The sequence below is a fragment of the Ammodytes marinus genome (assembly GCF_949987685.1).
Source record: "Ammodytes marinus genome assembly, chromosome: 24".
NCBI lineage: Eukaryota > Metazoa > Chordata > Actinopteri > Uranoscopiformes > Ammodytidae > Ammodytes > Ammodytes marinus.
In genome coordinates, this window is record NC_137228.1 from 1,581,383 (window position 1) to 1,596,908 (window position 15,526).

The 15,526-nt window shown below is 41.7% G+C and overlaps 2 protein-coding genes across 2 annotated transcripts in view; both read left to right on the top strand.

The window, feature by feature from the left end:
* Positions 1-7,574, top strand: part of LOC307269846 (uncharacterized protein) — a 34,051-nt gene extending 26,477 nt beyond the window's left edge. The window contains exon 5 of the mRNA XM_080052927.1: positions 4,957-7,574. Coding sequence (XP_079909053.1) covers positions 4,957-5,727 — 771 coding nt within the window. The 3' untranslated portion in view covers positions 5,728-7,574. The remainder of the gene's footprint in view (positions 1-4,956) is intronic.
* A 988-nt stretch (positions 7,575-8,562) lies between these two features.
* On the top strand, positions 8,563-8,940 carry LOC307269982 (histone H2B type 2-E-like; the record flags this gene model as incomplete). The annotated part of the gene is made up of 1 exon (XM_080053096.1): positions 8,563-8,940. The coding sequence occupies one exon, from the start codon at positions 8,563-8,565 to the stop codon at positions 8,938-8,940; it is 378 nt and encodes a 125-aa protein (XP_079909222.1).
* Positions 8,941-15,526: the final 6,586 nt, after the last annotated feature.

Genomic DNA, 15,526 nt, shown 5'->3' on the forward strand with positions numbered 1-15,526 from the left:
TGTGCTGTCCCCACTTAACTGCTCTTACATGTTGCTGTTCATCTCTGTGGTCTTCAGGCTGTGGGCTGAGCGGAAAACTCGCCGAAATGTTTTCATTATTATTATTATTATTATTATTATTATTATTATTATTATTAGTGCATTAAGAGCGAGGGAGAGAGAAGAGAAGGGACAGTCCGCGAGTGAACAGTTACACAATCAACTGCGCGGATCACGTGACCTACTTTCATCGCAGTGTCCAGCTGTCTTTAACATGTTGCCAACTGCAGAGTTTTTCCGCTATATTTGCCGACTTTCCGCCATAGCGCTATGGCTGTTAAAGTCCAGAGAGACACATCTTGCAACTTAAAAAAAAAAATGTGGTCACCAGAGCAGAGTAGCAGCTGCTGTCTACCCCTCATCGCTGACAGCACTCACTCACACGGCCAGTCTGATAGCTTCCCCCGCCACCTGCAGCAGCCAGCAGACAGACAGCACCGTGTCTGCTCTGTGCACGTTTTTAAACATGTACATTGTTTTATAGGTCCACATTCAATAGGCCAATGCATATCTATAACAAAGCTAATCTTGTTGTTATATGGCAACAAAGAAAGTTTGTAAATAGGCCTAGTTAATTTGTAAACTACCTGGTCAGCATTTTCTGTTCAATTTGCCTCTTTCAGAATAGCATGTTATGCAAATTAGTTGATTATGTCATCTAGCTACTACTAGTTACTTTTGGGCCAATAACAATTTTCCTTACAGAGGAGTCAGCAGAGATAGAGGAGGAACAATAAGAGGGCTCAGATGTAGGAATGTTTGAAGGATTTCACATGGTGATGCCAAATCAAAAACACAATGAACTGTATCATCTGTTGTCAGTGTGTTCCAAAACATGCTGGAAATACAATATCAGTAGGCCTCATATAGTTCAAATTGGGAAACATGTGAATAGATGCGTTCCAGCTCCATTTAATGTGTCCCCCTAAATGTTCTGCTTGCGCCCCTAAAATGTCGTCTGGAGCCCTGGACTTAATTAACTGATAAATAAAACTTTTGCCGTGGTCGTTCGGCTATGAACCTGGTGCACTTTGAGAGGAAAATGAAGAATTTAAATCTGAGGAATTTTGTGTGAACAACTGTTTCCTGTGTAGTAGGCCTACTCATTTTTGGAATAATTTGGCAACACTGGGTCGGATGAATAAGAAGCTATTGAAGAAAGACATGGATTTTCCATAAAAATATTAATATAAAATAGAATATTATGAAAATAAACATCCACAAAGTTGTGATCTTTCTATCTTATAAATGTAAAGTAATTTATTCTAAATGTTTTTAAATACACTCAATGTCTCAATAGATTAAATCAGTCTATTTCTGTCATCAGAATACTGAGGAAAGTTTAAAAGAATGAAAAACATGGTTCAGTATTCCTCCTCTCCTCTGTCTGTATCCTGCTATAGGGAGGAGGGGCTGCTAACACTAGTCTCAGTTAGCAGCGCTATACAAGTATGCATTATTTTATGATTCATGGCAAAGACAGACAGCTTGATTTATTTAGCTTGTTAACTGCTGAGCTAGCGTGCTGTTCTTCTCTGGGCCGACATAAGAGATTAAAATATTGCGTGTTCACGTTTAATGCAGGTTGAACAGGTGTAACCAACTGATTTGACAATATTGGGCTTACAACTTGTGTTTTATTTCACTTACTTGCAGTTACAACGAGCGTATTTCATGTCAACTCTGGTCCTCACGTTTGTAGCGTATTTCACCGAAACGCTCGTCCACCGTGAGTGATGCTTGTGTTTGTGCACCGCTGACGCGCACGCACACACACACACACACACACACACACACACACACACACACACACACACACACACACACACACACACACTCACACTCACACCACAGCGTGGAGCAGGCAGATTATTCAGAGACGCGAGGGTGGGGGTCTTCTTAGATCTTGAACTCTCTCAGTTAAACTGACTTTATTGAACAGTATAAGATGAGAATTCAGTTTAACATTTATGAGTCAGAGGCAAATGGAAAGAGAAAGAGTAATGTTTGTTTTTCTTGTGGAGTAGAGGTGCAAGAGTAGCCGGCTGGAAATGCTTTCACGCACGGCCGGCGCTAACGGAAAACACTGTGCACCTACTCAGCCTCAGTTCTTCATGTCGGGTCTAGAATATAATCTTTCATCTTGGGAATCTCAGGAATTTGATCGAGTTTGAAGAAAGTAATTGTATTCTGAATCATTTGGAGCTGTATTCTTGCCCAGCTCGCTCAGTTTGTTCTTCATATATAATCTTTCAGTTAGGGCCTGTGTCCACTTTGCGGCTTTTTTCGGGGCGAGAGAGAAAACGCTGTGAGTGGCGGAGGAAAAAGCTGTTTGTCATCTTGTCCACTGGCACTGTCAGGCAACACTGGTTTCACTGTTTAGGCAAAATAAGTTTCTCTTCCGTCTTCTGGGTTGCCAAGGAGTCCCGATGATCTACTCTCTGATTGGCCCATTGATAAAAACGCAGATGACAACCCCGACTCTTTTCTGAAAAGTTGAGCCTTTTTCAACTCTAAACGCTTGAAGCTGCAGCACTAAAAGGGTGAAACGCTCAGGAAAAGGACGCTGGGCACTGCAGCTTTTTTCCGAGACGCTCGCCTCTCATTGGGAATCAATGACGCTTGTGTGCGAAAAAGGCGTTAGGTGGACCCCGGCCCTTAAAGTATAAGTTGTGGACATTACATTTACTTTATAAAGGCAGTAAACTACTAGGTAAAGTGTGTTTTAACATCTTTAAAGGTTCACCTAGACTCAACTAACAAATTAACTGACTCCTGGGGTCTACTCTACAGGCCACTAAATGATATGTGTAACCGGTTAGTAAATCCTAACTCTATAGGAAAAATCAAAAAACTTTTTTAATCTTTTAGGTTTTGAAAATGACTTCAATGTGTTCTGGAAATTGTTGTCTTTTATTATCATGTAATAATTTCTTATGGAGAGAGGAATCAAAATATTGTTTGAGAGGTAATGAAGGAGGGTTAGCTCAAGGGTTAAACAGCATCTAAGAATGTTATGTCGATTAGAATACAGGGAATGAGGAATGAGTCACCAGTTTCTAGAACAACAGTCAAATAAAAACACTATAAGGCTAATGCTGCGAACACACCGCACTGGCAGCGCGGCGAGATTACATACAAAGTCAATGTACTAGCGCGTGGCCGTGCGTCCACCCAAGAATCGGCGTCCAGCGGCGTGGCCGCGCCACATCAATGCGCGTGAATCGAAGGCGCTGCCATTTGCGGCGCGGCGAACATATGCGGCGGACACAGAAGATGAAATTATTTATCTTTTTGGCGTCGCCGCGCCGCGATAGCCAATCAGCGTTGAGATTGCCCGGTGGTCTGCAAGACGAGGTGGGCGTGTGGAGTGAGGACATTGGGCTTCCAATACATTTGGCAAATATGTGTATTTTGCATCTGTTTAGCTGTTGGTTGTACTTTAGCCAAGATAGCACCAGTTAGCAAAGTGAAACTCACCCAGCTGTGTGCTGTTCCGGAGGATAATATGAACCCAAACTTGACGGCAGTGTCCGTGTGGAATTCCAATATAGTACAGCGAAGCACCGGTGTTGTCCTCCGTCAGACGCGGCACACTTTCATTTCAGGTAGGCTGATGTCTGCCTTTATTTTTGCAGCTGAGCACACACTGCTGTTATTATTGCGTTTGGTATGTTGCTGAATTGCTGTTAATGTGTGTGTATTTGCGATAGGGGTGCGTCTTCAAGCTGTTTTAATGTGTGACATGACTGCCGCTGGTTACACAGTGTACCTACATCTGTATTTTTTGGCACAGCTGGACCATGTTGTTGTTGTTGTTGCACCATAAGTGTGACGGGTCTGATCTCGGCGTCGGCGTCAGGAATATATGGCCCAATATGATCAAGCGGCGAGCCTCTTGCGTTCACGCGGTCAACCGCCGCCTTCGAAGAGGCGGCATGCGGCGGCGGCTACGGTGAATATGGCCCAATATGACCAAGCGGCGAGCCTCCTGCGTTCACGCGGCCAACCGCCGCAGGGGGCCAGTGCGGTGTGTTCCCAGCATCAGGCCTCACATAATTCTATGAATCTTGAATAAAGAAATAACTAGAGGCTAGATAACACTGTACACTTGGGTTACTTAATAAATAACTCATACTGAGCTAAGCTATGCATTCATAATATACAGAAACAAATATCCTAGAGTCACATACAGAATATTCCACTCAGACAAAATAAACAAAGTCCTGGTGACTGTGTATAAGAGCAGATCACACATAAAGGCAAAGCGCAATTGTGCCGCCTGCAGGTCAGAACGGCTACACTGCATGTGAAGGACATTCCCCTTTCACATGGAAAGCTATCAATTAACTACCATAGCAACCTAAACAGCGCTGCTTTAACTTAGATTAGAACCAAGGAAATTCAACGTCAAATTGGCACATACAAATGCGTGACAAAACTCACAATAAAGAAAACAAAGCAGCAGGCACTTAATTTATCAAGAACTTAATACCCGGAGTATTATACACAGTAAACAGACAGATAAAGATGAGCCGCCTGCTGGTGCACACTGACATGAAGCTCTCACTCAGACACACACAGCAGAAACTAAACTTAACTCACATGCTCTATGAAACATCAGCAACAGTGCAGCAGGCACCCATAAAAAGTCAAAGCCTGTTATACAACATTGATACTACTCTGTTATTGATATAAAACATTGTCTCTTTCTTTCAAGTGTCCCTTCTGTGTGATTACTGGCCCCATCCTAATGTGTGTGACTTGTGTCTCCAATGTATTTGAGTATTAAAGTCCTTGTCTTCTTTTCATTTGTTGTAAAATCCTAACGATTCCCATCCCTACTGCTGACCCTGACTGCACATCTCTGCCTCACTCATACTCTGTCTTTGTATTTCTGTCTGTCTGTCGCTACAGAAACAAAAAGGAACAAAGAAACCTAAACCTCACCGCTGTCAACAGTGTAAGAAGGAGTTCAGGTCGAGGTGGGCCTTAATGATTCATCAGAGAATCCACACCGGAGAGAAGCCGTTCAGCTGTGACCAATGTGGCAAAACATTCACTGAATCAGGAAACCTCAAAAGCCACCAACATATTCACACTGGAGATAATCCGTTCAGCTGTGACCAATGTGGTGAACCTTTCACTCAAGCAGGAGACCTCAATCCCCACCAACGTATTCACACCGGAGAGAAGCCGTTCAGCTGTGACCAGTGTGGCGAAACATTCACCACATCAGGAACCCTCAAAAGCCACCAACGCATTCACACTGGAGAGAAGCCGTACAGCTGTGACCAATGTGGGGGAACATTCACTCACTCAGGAGACCTCAAACGCCACCAACGTATTCACATTGGAGAGAAGCCGTTCAGCTGTGAGGACTGTGGCCAGAGTTTCACCCACAGAAGTTCATACAATAAACACAGAAACATCCACACAAAGGAAAAAATCTACCCTTGTCAGCATTGTGGGAAAGTCTTCAGTTCCTACGACTCATACTGGCAACATGAGCGTATCCACACAGGAGTCAAACCACACCAATGTCAACACTGTGACAAACGGTTCTACAGATCGTCTCACCTCTCAGTGCATGAGCGAATCCACACAGGACACAAACCGTACTGTTGTGTCAAATGTATGAAAAGCTTCACCCAAAACTCCAGCCTGAAGAGGCACAAGTGTGTTTAAACCTGGAGCGATCAGACCATGATGTGTGAACTCCTCTGTGCATTTCATTTGATTTAAGAACTCACTGAAGGAACTAGGGATGGGCATAATTAATCGATTGCTCGATCATTGCTCGTTAAGAATATTGTCGATCACGTGAAATTGTTATCGATCATATAGCCGTTGTGTTGCGCAGTGTGAGTCCGGCAGCACAGAAATTAATTTCACTATGTGGCAGCACCAAAGACTGTATGGGCAGCAATTAAACATCCTACCAGCAGGGGGAGATACTATAGAAGTAGGAGACAACAGAACAGGCTCAGGCAGCAGCCTGCAAGCTGCCGTAATGTCAAAACGTAAACAGAAAGAAGTCAAGGGGAAGTTTGGCATCTGACAGGTCCATGGGACAGCTTTAGAACCGAAAATAACTAAGTTCATTAAGCATTGTGAAACCTTGTATAAGTAAAACACTTAAACAAACTGAATTATGTACCACTTGTACATTGAAGCCTACATCCGACCCTGTTTAACGTGTGACGTTAGCGCCGCTAGCATTAGCTGCTAACTTTAGCGTCTATGCTTTCCTACTTCGCCTTCATCAGGGAACTAATTTGCACATATTGTTTATTAGATGAAGTAACGTTAGGTCCTTTAACACTCAGAGAAACGTGCCGTGCCCTTATGCAGTCTTTGCCAGCATCTTAGGAGGCGCATATGTGTTTCAAGGTATCGTAGCATTGGCTCATAGCCTCGGGCTATCACCAGCGCCGCATTTTATTATTACCAGTTGCCTTGTCTTAATAGATTGTTGTTTGCCTAGAAGATCTTGGAATAAAGATGTAATTGAGTAAAAACCTCTTGTATACAGTCTATGGTAAAACGCTGTATTTTGGATGTTCTGTTGGCATTTTTTGAATATGTAAAAAGATAACGATTGCTCGATAATTGCTCGTTAATTTTCCCGATGATCGATCAATGAAATTTCTTAAAATGCCCATCCCTAGAAGGAACACAGGATCACATCTGATTCATGAATTTCTGACATTTTGTGAATTTTAACTGTATTTTGTTCAGAATCATGGCAGTCCAAAATCACGGCCTACATTTAGGGGTTATACACTAATATAAACATACCTGTGAATATTATATTCCATTTCTACCAAGTCTGTCCTGAAAATGACAATGCATTCTACACACTGCTCCTTGAAAAGGCAAAATAAAAGATTGGAAAAGATCCCCATTTGAAAAAAAGAACCAAACCAATTGAAATATTCACTGAACAATATTTGTATTTGTTTCCATAAATGTCTGATGCATTGAATGTAACACATGAAAAAAGCTAAGATGTGTATGATGTAAACTTTTTGTTTAAATATGAATCATTTTCTGCCTTTTATTTCATGTGTTTTGGTTTAAAGGGTTAAATCTTGTGTTCACATAGAGGTGAGAACTCGACTCAACACCAATTGAAAACTCAAATTAAACTGTAGCATCAATTTATTTCAATAATTTAAAAATATCGCTCTGTGTAAGGCCACAGAGATCAGCGTGGTTTGATATGATTCAAGTGACACTATTATTATTATTATCTTCATAGTTGTTTATTTTGAACCAGCTGAAATAAAATATTTCCAAAAAAAAGACTTTTGAAGTAGATGTTCTACCTTTTCTCATGGACCCAAAGTAACTGATGTTTTGGTTTTTGAAAAAGGATTCTTTAATCACATTTAGAATGACCCTGAAGCTAACTCTGTATTCTTATATAATCATCTTTTTTTGACTTTTTAATGTTTGCCTTTTAAAATATCGTAAAAGTTGTGTATCTTTCCAATGTTAACATATCTCTAACATATCTCTTCTTGCATTAATCACGTTTCATTATTTTGAATCAATTTGAGGTTTTGATGTTGTATTTAATAATCAGTTTGTTCATTCTCATTAGAATCTGTTTATTTAAACATTTTTATAATCACGCTCACTCTGGTTAATGAACAGGTTACACATTGCTCCTTCACTGCTGAAGGTTTTGAGCTGTTTTGGCATTTTATTAAAGATTGGACTGAATAAATAAAATACATTTCAGCTTTGTTTCTGTAGAACAGATAAAAGACAGACACGTCTGAATTTCATATGCATTTTATTATCAGAGTTAAACATCAGCAAAAAATAATGTACTTTTTCTCTTCGTCATGTAATAAAAAAAATCTAGGGGATAGAACAACCCTAACCCTTTCAATGTATAGGGATAAAACATCTAAGAATTATATGGAGAGTAACCCCATTTTTAAGAGTTATTCTGATCCCATCACATAACTATGGAGAAACTGGGGGGTTGGGATGGATAGGAGTTTGAAAACAAATCTACATGTGTTTCTTATTGAGTTTTTTTTGCACTGTTCATGCTTTATTCGACACATGGAGACAGAGATGATATGGGGTGGAGAAGGGTTCACATGCAGAGAACGACCCGGGCTAACCCTTTGATTCTGTATAGTTTCCTGTTAAGCCTTCATTTGTGGCGAAGGCTGTGTTCGAAACGGCCTAAGTTCTCCCTCCTACATACTCAACATGTATATACTACATACTGTCTACTTAACGATCGATTGTGGATGCAAGGTTCATTGGACCGTTTACCCTTTACACACAACCAATTCAAATATATAAATTCATGATTAATCTTTAACATGTGCTCATAGGGACACATACATCGTGTCTGCGCATGCTCAGTCTAGAACACCAAAACAGTTAATCCTGTGCGAGGGATGACACATTCTAATTTACATCAGGCAGCATACAAAAGCAGCCTCGCAACTACACTTCAGCATTCTATTCAGTTGATCCTTCACTGATACGAACATGCCTGGAGCAGAGACCGTCAAAGCGCCCAAGAAGGGCTCAAAGAAAGCCGTGTCAAAAGCCGTCTCCAAGACCGGCAAGAAAAGGCGCAAGTCCAGGAAAGAGAGCTACGCCATCTACGTGTACAAAGTCCTGAAGCAGGTCCACCCCGACACCGGCATCTCCTCCAAGGCCATGGGCATCATGAACTCCTTTGTGAGCGACATCTTTGAGCGCATCGCCGGTGAGGCTTCCCGCCTCGCTCAATACAACAAGCGGCGCACCATCACCTCCAGGGAGATCCAGACCGCCGTCCGCCTCCTGCTGCCCGGTGAGCTGGCCAAGCACGCTGTGTCTGAGGGAACCGAGGCTGTCACCAAGTACACCAGCTCCAAGTAAAACACCCCGACGCTATCCAGCGACACAAAGGCTCTTTTAAGAGCCACCCACATCATCAAAGAGTTACAACGTCCTAAAATAAATTATGAATTGTAAAATGAAAAACTAGTCTTGTTAGAAGGCTAAGACAGTTTTTCACCAGTATAACAAAGTCATTTTCAGGACCATCCATATATATTTTTCTTCATAATGGATTGATTCAATATACTGAACTTTGACCCCAGCACTTAACAAACATTCAATTTTCTTTATACAGTAAAATGTACAACATGTAAAGCAATCATGATTACAACAATAGTAAAGTGAGACTGAACATGGAGTTGCTAAACTTGTTGGGTTGCATTGTGGTGGATGAGAGCTTAATATTTGTGTAGGGGAGAAAAAAAAGGATTATGTTTACAGGTAAGATTTATAAATAAATAAAAAATTACCCTTTTTATATCCAGTTTGGTTCTTTATAGAGCAGTTTTGAAGTGTTCTCATTGATAAGCTGCCCTTAATTAAAATATAATTCACACATTCATCATGTGATACAAGTATATGGTCATTAATGTAACTTAACATAGGCTACTGCCCACACTGTCACATATCTCTATTTCATAACATAAGTTTGATCTTGATGCACATGATCACTCTGTACAACTGTACAGCTCCCCCACAGTAAATGGACAATTGTATTTATTTTTATAATTTATTTATGTTATATGTATAATCTTTAAGATGCCTTTTCTCCATATTAACTTTTATGACATAGGCCTACTGTATGTGACACACAACCACTGCACTATTCTGGTAAACTATTTTTCTATATTATTACACTTTTCCTACAACAAGTATTTGAATTGATTCCATGGGATAGAAAATATGACTTGAATTGAGTTGTATTATCCTGTAAAAATGCTGTTACATTTGTTAAAGACAGGAAACCTACAGATACACTGAAGCTGATTACAGTGATATATTAATTATCACCGTGTGTAGCAGAAAACAGAAACATTTATTGTTATCTACAATTATAGCAGAAAATAGTTGGGACAGATGTGTTGAAGAGACATGTTCTCTGCAGTTGCTCTGTGCATTACTTAGTATTTAGAATTGATCTAATGTAAATATTGTTTAGGTTATGTTTATCTTATTCTACTCTATATTTTTTCTTTTTTTATCGTTCCTATTGCACCCTGGGCCAGTGATGAACGCCATTTGGATTCTGATGTCTTGCATATATCAGAACTGACAATAAAATACTTTGACTTTGACTTGACTTGACAGGCTATATGGGCATCATTTTGCATATTTGAAAAAGTCATGCAATCTTCAAACTGCCTATATTAATCATCGACCAAGTCTCCAAAATATCATCTTTAATCCCCAACATATTCAAGAGACTAGACTAGAAATGGTAAAAGTTAAACTAGGCTAAATAGGCATATCAGCCATTATGTAAGCTATTAAAAACTATTTGTCTATACACCTATTAACTTATTTTATTCTGCGGTTTACTTTGCAGCACTGTTCCTTTTGTTGCCTTAGCAACCTACATTTTCAAAATGTGGTACTAACAAAGAAATATCTTATCTATTAACAAGGAGCCAATCATCTACAGTCATAGCAACAGGGGGCGGGGTTTAGCGAAGTGGCCGCAAGACTTACTTCGAGATCTCGCAGCTCATTGTGACCGTCTCGTGCTTGAGAGCAGCAGCCACAGAGGAGAGCTGCTGGATCTCAGATACCAGCAATGGAGGAGGAGGACAACCAGAACCCGGAGCACCGACGTCCCCACGAGACAAACAGCAGGCTCGCGCAACGCTCAGGTCAGTGCTCATGACGTCACACTACAGACACGAGGGACACTACTGGCTGTGTCTGAAATCGCGCACTTCTGTACTTACACTTACTTTTTTGAGTGCACTTTGCGCAAAACCGGAGAGTGTGCCAAAATGAAGTGCACTGTAAGTTCCTCTGTCGTGCACTCAAAACGGTTTAAAACTTGAGTGTGGAGCGATGGACACTTTCCACACTCAACGGCCGCCATCTTGCCTACGTAACGGAGAGGACGGGACATTCTAATCAAAATAGAGGAGCTTGAAGCAACCGTGGAGACGGACGCGCTCCACAAAAGTTGAATTATATATTGTTTTAGTTTTTCCGCGACTAATGTGCCTGTTTTGGCTATCGGTAACGCAAGCAGAAAAAAATACCACCGAAGAAGAACTGTCAAAATGCAAAGTAATTTCCGGTAGGTGCGCGACGGCAGTTTGGACCAGGCCCCCAGGATGCTGCCTTCTCCGAGCAGCCAGCATGGACATGTGGCCAACCCATTGGTATTGCATGATAAGGGGTGGAGCTTATTTTCATGCGGCCTGTAGGCAGATGTCCCTGTCCACATAGTACAAGCAGCGAACAAGATTGTGTCTCTGCACATTTTTTCTGGATATCAATCATAGGCTCATACTTATCTTTAGACCATATACTATTAAAATGTAAGTTTTCTCATTTCAAAACGCCACCTCAAGCGTTTTATTAGCCCAACGGCTTTTAACGGCTTTCAGTTTGTTTTCGCCAGGCTAGATGCTACAGAACGAGACACCCGCCTCCAGTCCGGTACGCTTGCCGCCCTCTTTCTTGATAGGTCCATAATGCCGCTACGTCCATGCTACGTAATGCTTTGGGCCGCATGGAATTTCCGGATTATACTTCCTTGTTGCTTCTCTGCGCCTATGAGCAGCTTTCATAGGAATGAATGGGCGCCATGTTTCAATACGGTGTCCATTTCTTTATATGTCCATGGTTTGGACAGTGCTCTGTAGAAATGAGAGCACTGCGTCTATAAGTAAGTGTACTGTAGGGATAATAAAGTGCACTCAATGTAAGTGCACTTACGTAAGTGCGCGATTTCAGACACAGCCCTAGACTCTGTGGACACAGGCTATTTTGTAATTCACTGTGTATTTAAAAAATAAAACAACACATTTAATTGAAAGCAAAGTCATATTGGTCTCTAGAATTTTATCCAGGTTAGTGGCAATCATCAACTTCCTGTCAGAGAGAAAGCTTCCTCTGCGTGGCCCCTCTGACACACTTAATGAACTAGGACTAGGCAATGGACATGTCATGGGTCAGGTTCAGTTAATGGCTCAGTTTGACCCTGTGATGTGGGATCCTCTTAGACCAATCCAAGCTAAGAAAGCCTCTGACACGTACCTGAGTAGTCTCATCCAAAATGAAAAAAAGCTAGTGACTTTTGTTCATCCCTTGTATGGAGTATCTCAGTATGCGCGATATAAGGTACATTAGATGCAAGGGCCCCCAAATGACTGTTCGCCTGGAGCCCCAAAATGGCTAAGTTCGCCACTGTGCACAGCTTCATCATTTCAGTGACGCAAGTGAACTAGGTTACGGCACTGTCAGCTACCTCAGGTTCACCAACACATCAGGAAGGATCCACGTTGTATTTGTGTTGGGAAAATCAAGAGTGACTCCTCTCAAACAGATCACGATACCCAGGCTGGAGCTGACTGCAGCAACGCTTGCAGTGAAAATGGATCGGATGCTAAGGAGGGAGCTACAACAGGACCTCGAGGACTCTGTTTTCTGGACGGATAGCACAGCGGTATTGGGATATATCCACAACAAAAGAAGAAGATACCATACCTTTGTTGCCAACAGAGTTTCGTTGATCTGTGAACTATCCCAAGACAAACAATGTTAACTCTAAGGACAACCCAGCCGACGACGCTTCACGTGGGTTGAACATGGAGCCATTCTTGAAGTCGGTAAGATGGCTGAAGGGACCTCAGTTTCTAGAGAAGGAGGAAACTGATTGGCCTGAAATCCCAGAGAGACTAGGACAACTCCCTCCAGACGATCCCGAGGTCAAAAAGGAAGTCTCTGTAAACATTGTTAGTGTGGACACTAATCCAACCAGCATGTTGATTGAGTATTACTCATCATGGAACAGACTGAAACGAGGGATTGCATGGATGTTAAGGATACAGGCACTTCTCCTTCTACTTCGTGACCGGAGCCCAGAGTTGACCAAATTCAAGTCCTTGAAAGAAAAGATGAAGCATCTTAAGATGGAAACTGGAGCACAGGAGCTGTCTGTGGAAGACATCAGAGAAGCGGAAAACTCCATCATTCGCTTCGAGCAAAGACGCTTCCTACCTCAGGATTTTGCCCACTTGGAGAAAGGTATGCAAGTGAAAGCAAGTAGCTCCATTTGTAAACTGAATCCAACTCTGGATGAGGGCATGTTGAGAGTGGGAGGGCGGATAAGCAGATTGGCAATGCCGCTAGAGATGAAGAATCCGATTATCCTGCCCAAAGGTTCTCGCATATCCATGCTAGTCCTACTCGACATTCATCAGAGAGTTTGGCACTCTGGAAGAAGTCAAATGCTCTCCACACTGAACCAAAGATATTGATTACCTAGTGCCAACTCCTCCGCCAGAAAGATCATCAAGAGCTGTGTCTTCTGCCGGCGGATGCAAGCAGCAGCTGGAGAGCAGAAAATGGCCGATCTTCCGAAGGATCGTGTATCTCCAGACCTACCACCCTTTACACACGTTGGGATTGACTATTTTGGACCCATAAATGTAAAGCGTGGCCGGGCACATGTGAAACGCTGGGGAGTGATCTTCACTTGCCTGGTTAGCCGGGCTGTGCATTTGGAAGTAGCAGATTACTTGGACACAGACTCGTGCATTAATGCTCTGCGCAAGTTCATATGCCGCAGAGGACCAGTCACCAGCATACGCACAGACAATGGGACCAACTTTGTTGGAGCGCAGAAAGAGCTGCAGAAATCTCTTAAGGAAATGTGTCACCACAGGATTCAAAATGCATTGCTGAAAGAAGGTGTAAGATGGAAATTCAACCCCCCATTTGGAGCCCACTTCGGTGGAGTTTGGGAAAGGCTGATTAAGCCGGTGAAGAAGATTCTGCATTCTGTCCTAAAGGAACTAGTGTTGGATGATGAGACTCTGCAGACTGCTTTGTGTGAGGTTGAGTCTATCATGAACGACAGACCGCTAACAACAGTATCCAGTGATCCTAATGATCTGGAACCCCTCACCCCAAACCACCTCCTTCAGCTGAAGGCCAAACCAGTTATGCCACCGGGACTATCTAAAAAGGACGATCTGTATTCCCGGCGGAGATGGAAACAGGCACAGTACCTCGCTGACCTCTTTTGGAAGAGATGGGTAAGAGAGTATCACAGGTCTTTCTATTGTGTTCTTATCAGTTAATGGGTGACATAATTTATATGTAGCCTACATGAGAACATTTTTTTTTTCTACTAATCTCAAATGACATAAAAGCAATAATCATGATCTTTGGTTGGACTGTGTTTTTAGGAATATCAACATACAGGAAATCATGCCTGAACTGTCGCATGATTTACAGATACCAGGAGTGGGAGGAGGGTATCCACAACTTTGATGACCACATCATCCTGTCTCTGCACTTGTGCCTGATGGTCAGGCATGCACTACAGGTACTCTCTCTCTCTCTCTCTCTCTCTCTCTCTCTCTCTCTCTCTCTCTCTCTCCCTCTCTCTCTCTCTCTCTCTCACACACAGACACACACACACACGAAAAAATGTGGGGAGAATAATAATGTCAACGGGACTTAGATGTGCTTTGCTACCGCAAGCACACTAATGATAAGATATCATTGCTTGTTCCTCTTTTATTAAAATGTATTCATTACAGATAATTTCTGTAAAATAAATGACGATTGAAGATGCAACTCTTACAAAATATATTACTTTTATTTTGAAATGTTATAACATTGGAATACTCCTGTTTCTCATAATTTTCCAGACCCATACAGCTATCGGCAAAGTGATAGAAATTATAGAGACAACGGAAAAGGTGTCCTTTCCAAACAAAGAAAGAGTATTGCAGGTGTAGGTACCAGATCGACTCGGGCTGCAAGATTGACTCGGGGTCCTAGATGCGCGATTATGACGCACTTCCTGTAAACTTTGTCTTTTAAATGCGCATGCGCTATGGTTATGCGCATGCGCTCTGTTTATCCCACTTGGTTATCCCGCTATCTCGGTAAGTATTAAGGTTAACGATCTCTAATGATTTTCTAATTTAAGACTATGAATAATAATCTAATGTACAAAGATAAACCTTAGTCATACGCTTATCAAATTACTGAAATTAAACATACATTGTATAACATGACCGTTTGCTTTGATAAGATAATATTTTTGGCTTTAGATTGATAGCTAACGTGAGCTAATAAACATTAGCGGGGGGGGGGGGGGGGCGTTAGCCATATTTGGATGAGAATTCAATACAATTATATTCCTAGTTAAAAACACTATTAGGCTATTTTGAAGACTTTCCATTGGACCGCTTGTATTTCCTTTTCAGACCACACACTTATAATTTAATTTAATTTTGTGCTTTTTAGAAGATGCAAAGATCAAGCAACAGCAGGAGAAGGGCAGAGAGAGAGACAGGCAATGGTAAGAAAACGTATTCTTAACCTTTGATACACATTGTTAATAGTGAAACAGAAGGCTATTTTTCATCTGTAGTCCTTTATCACCCTAATGTGAATAATGTAT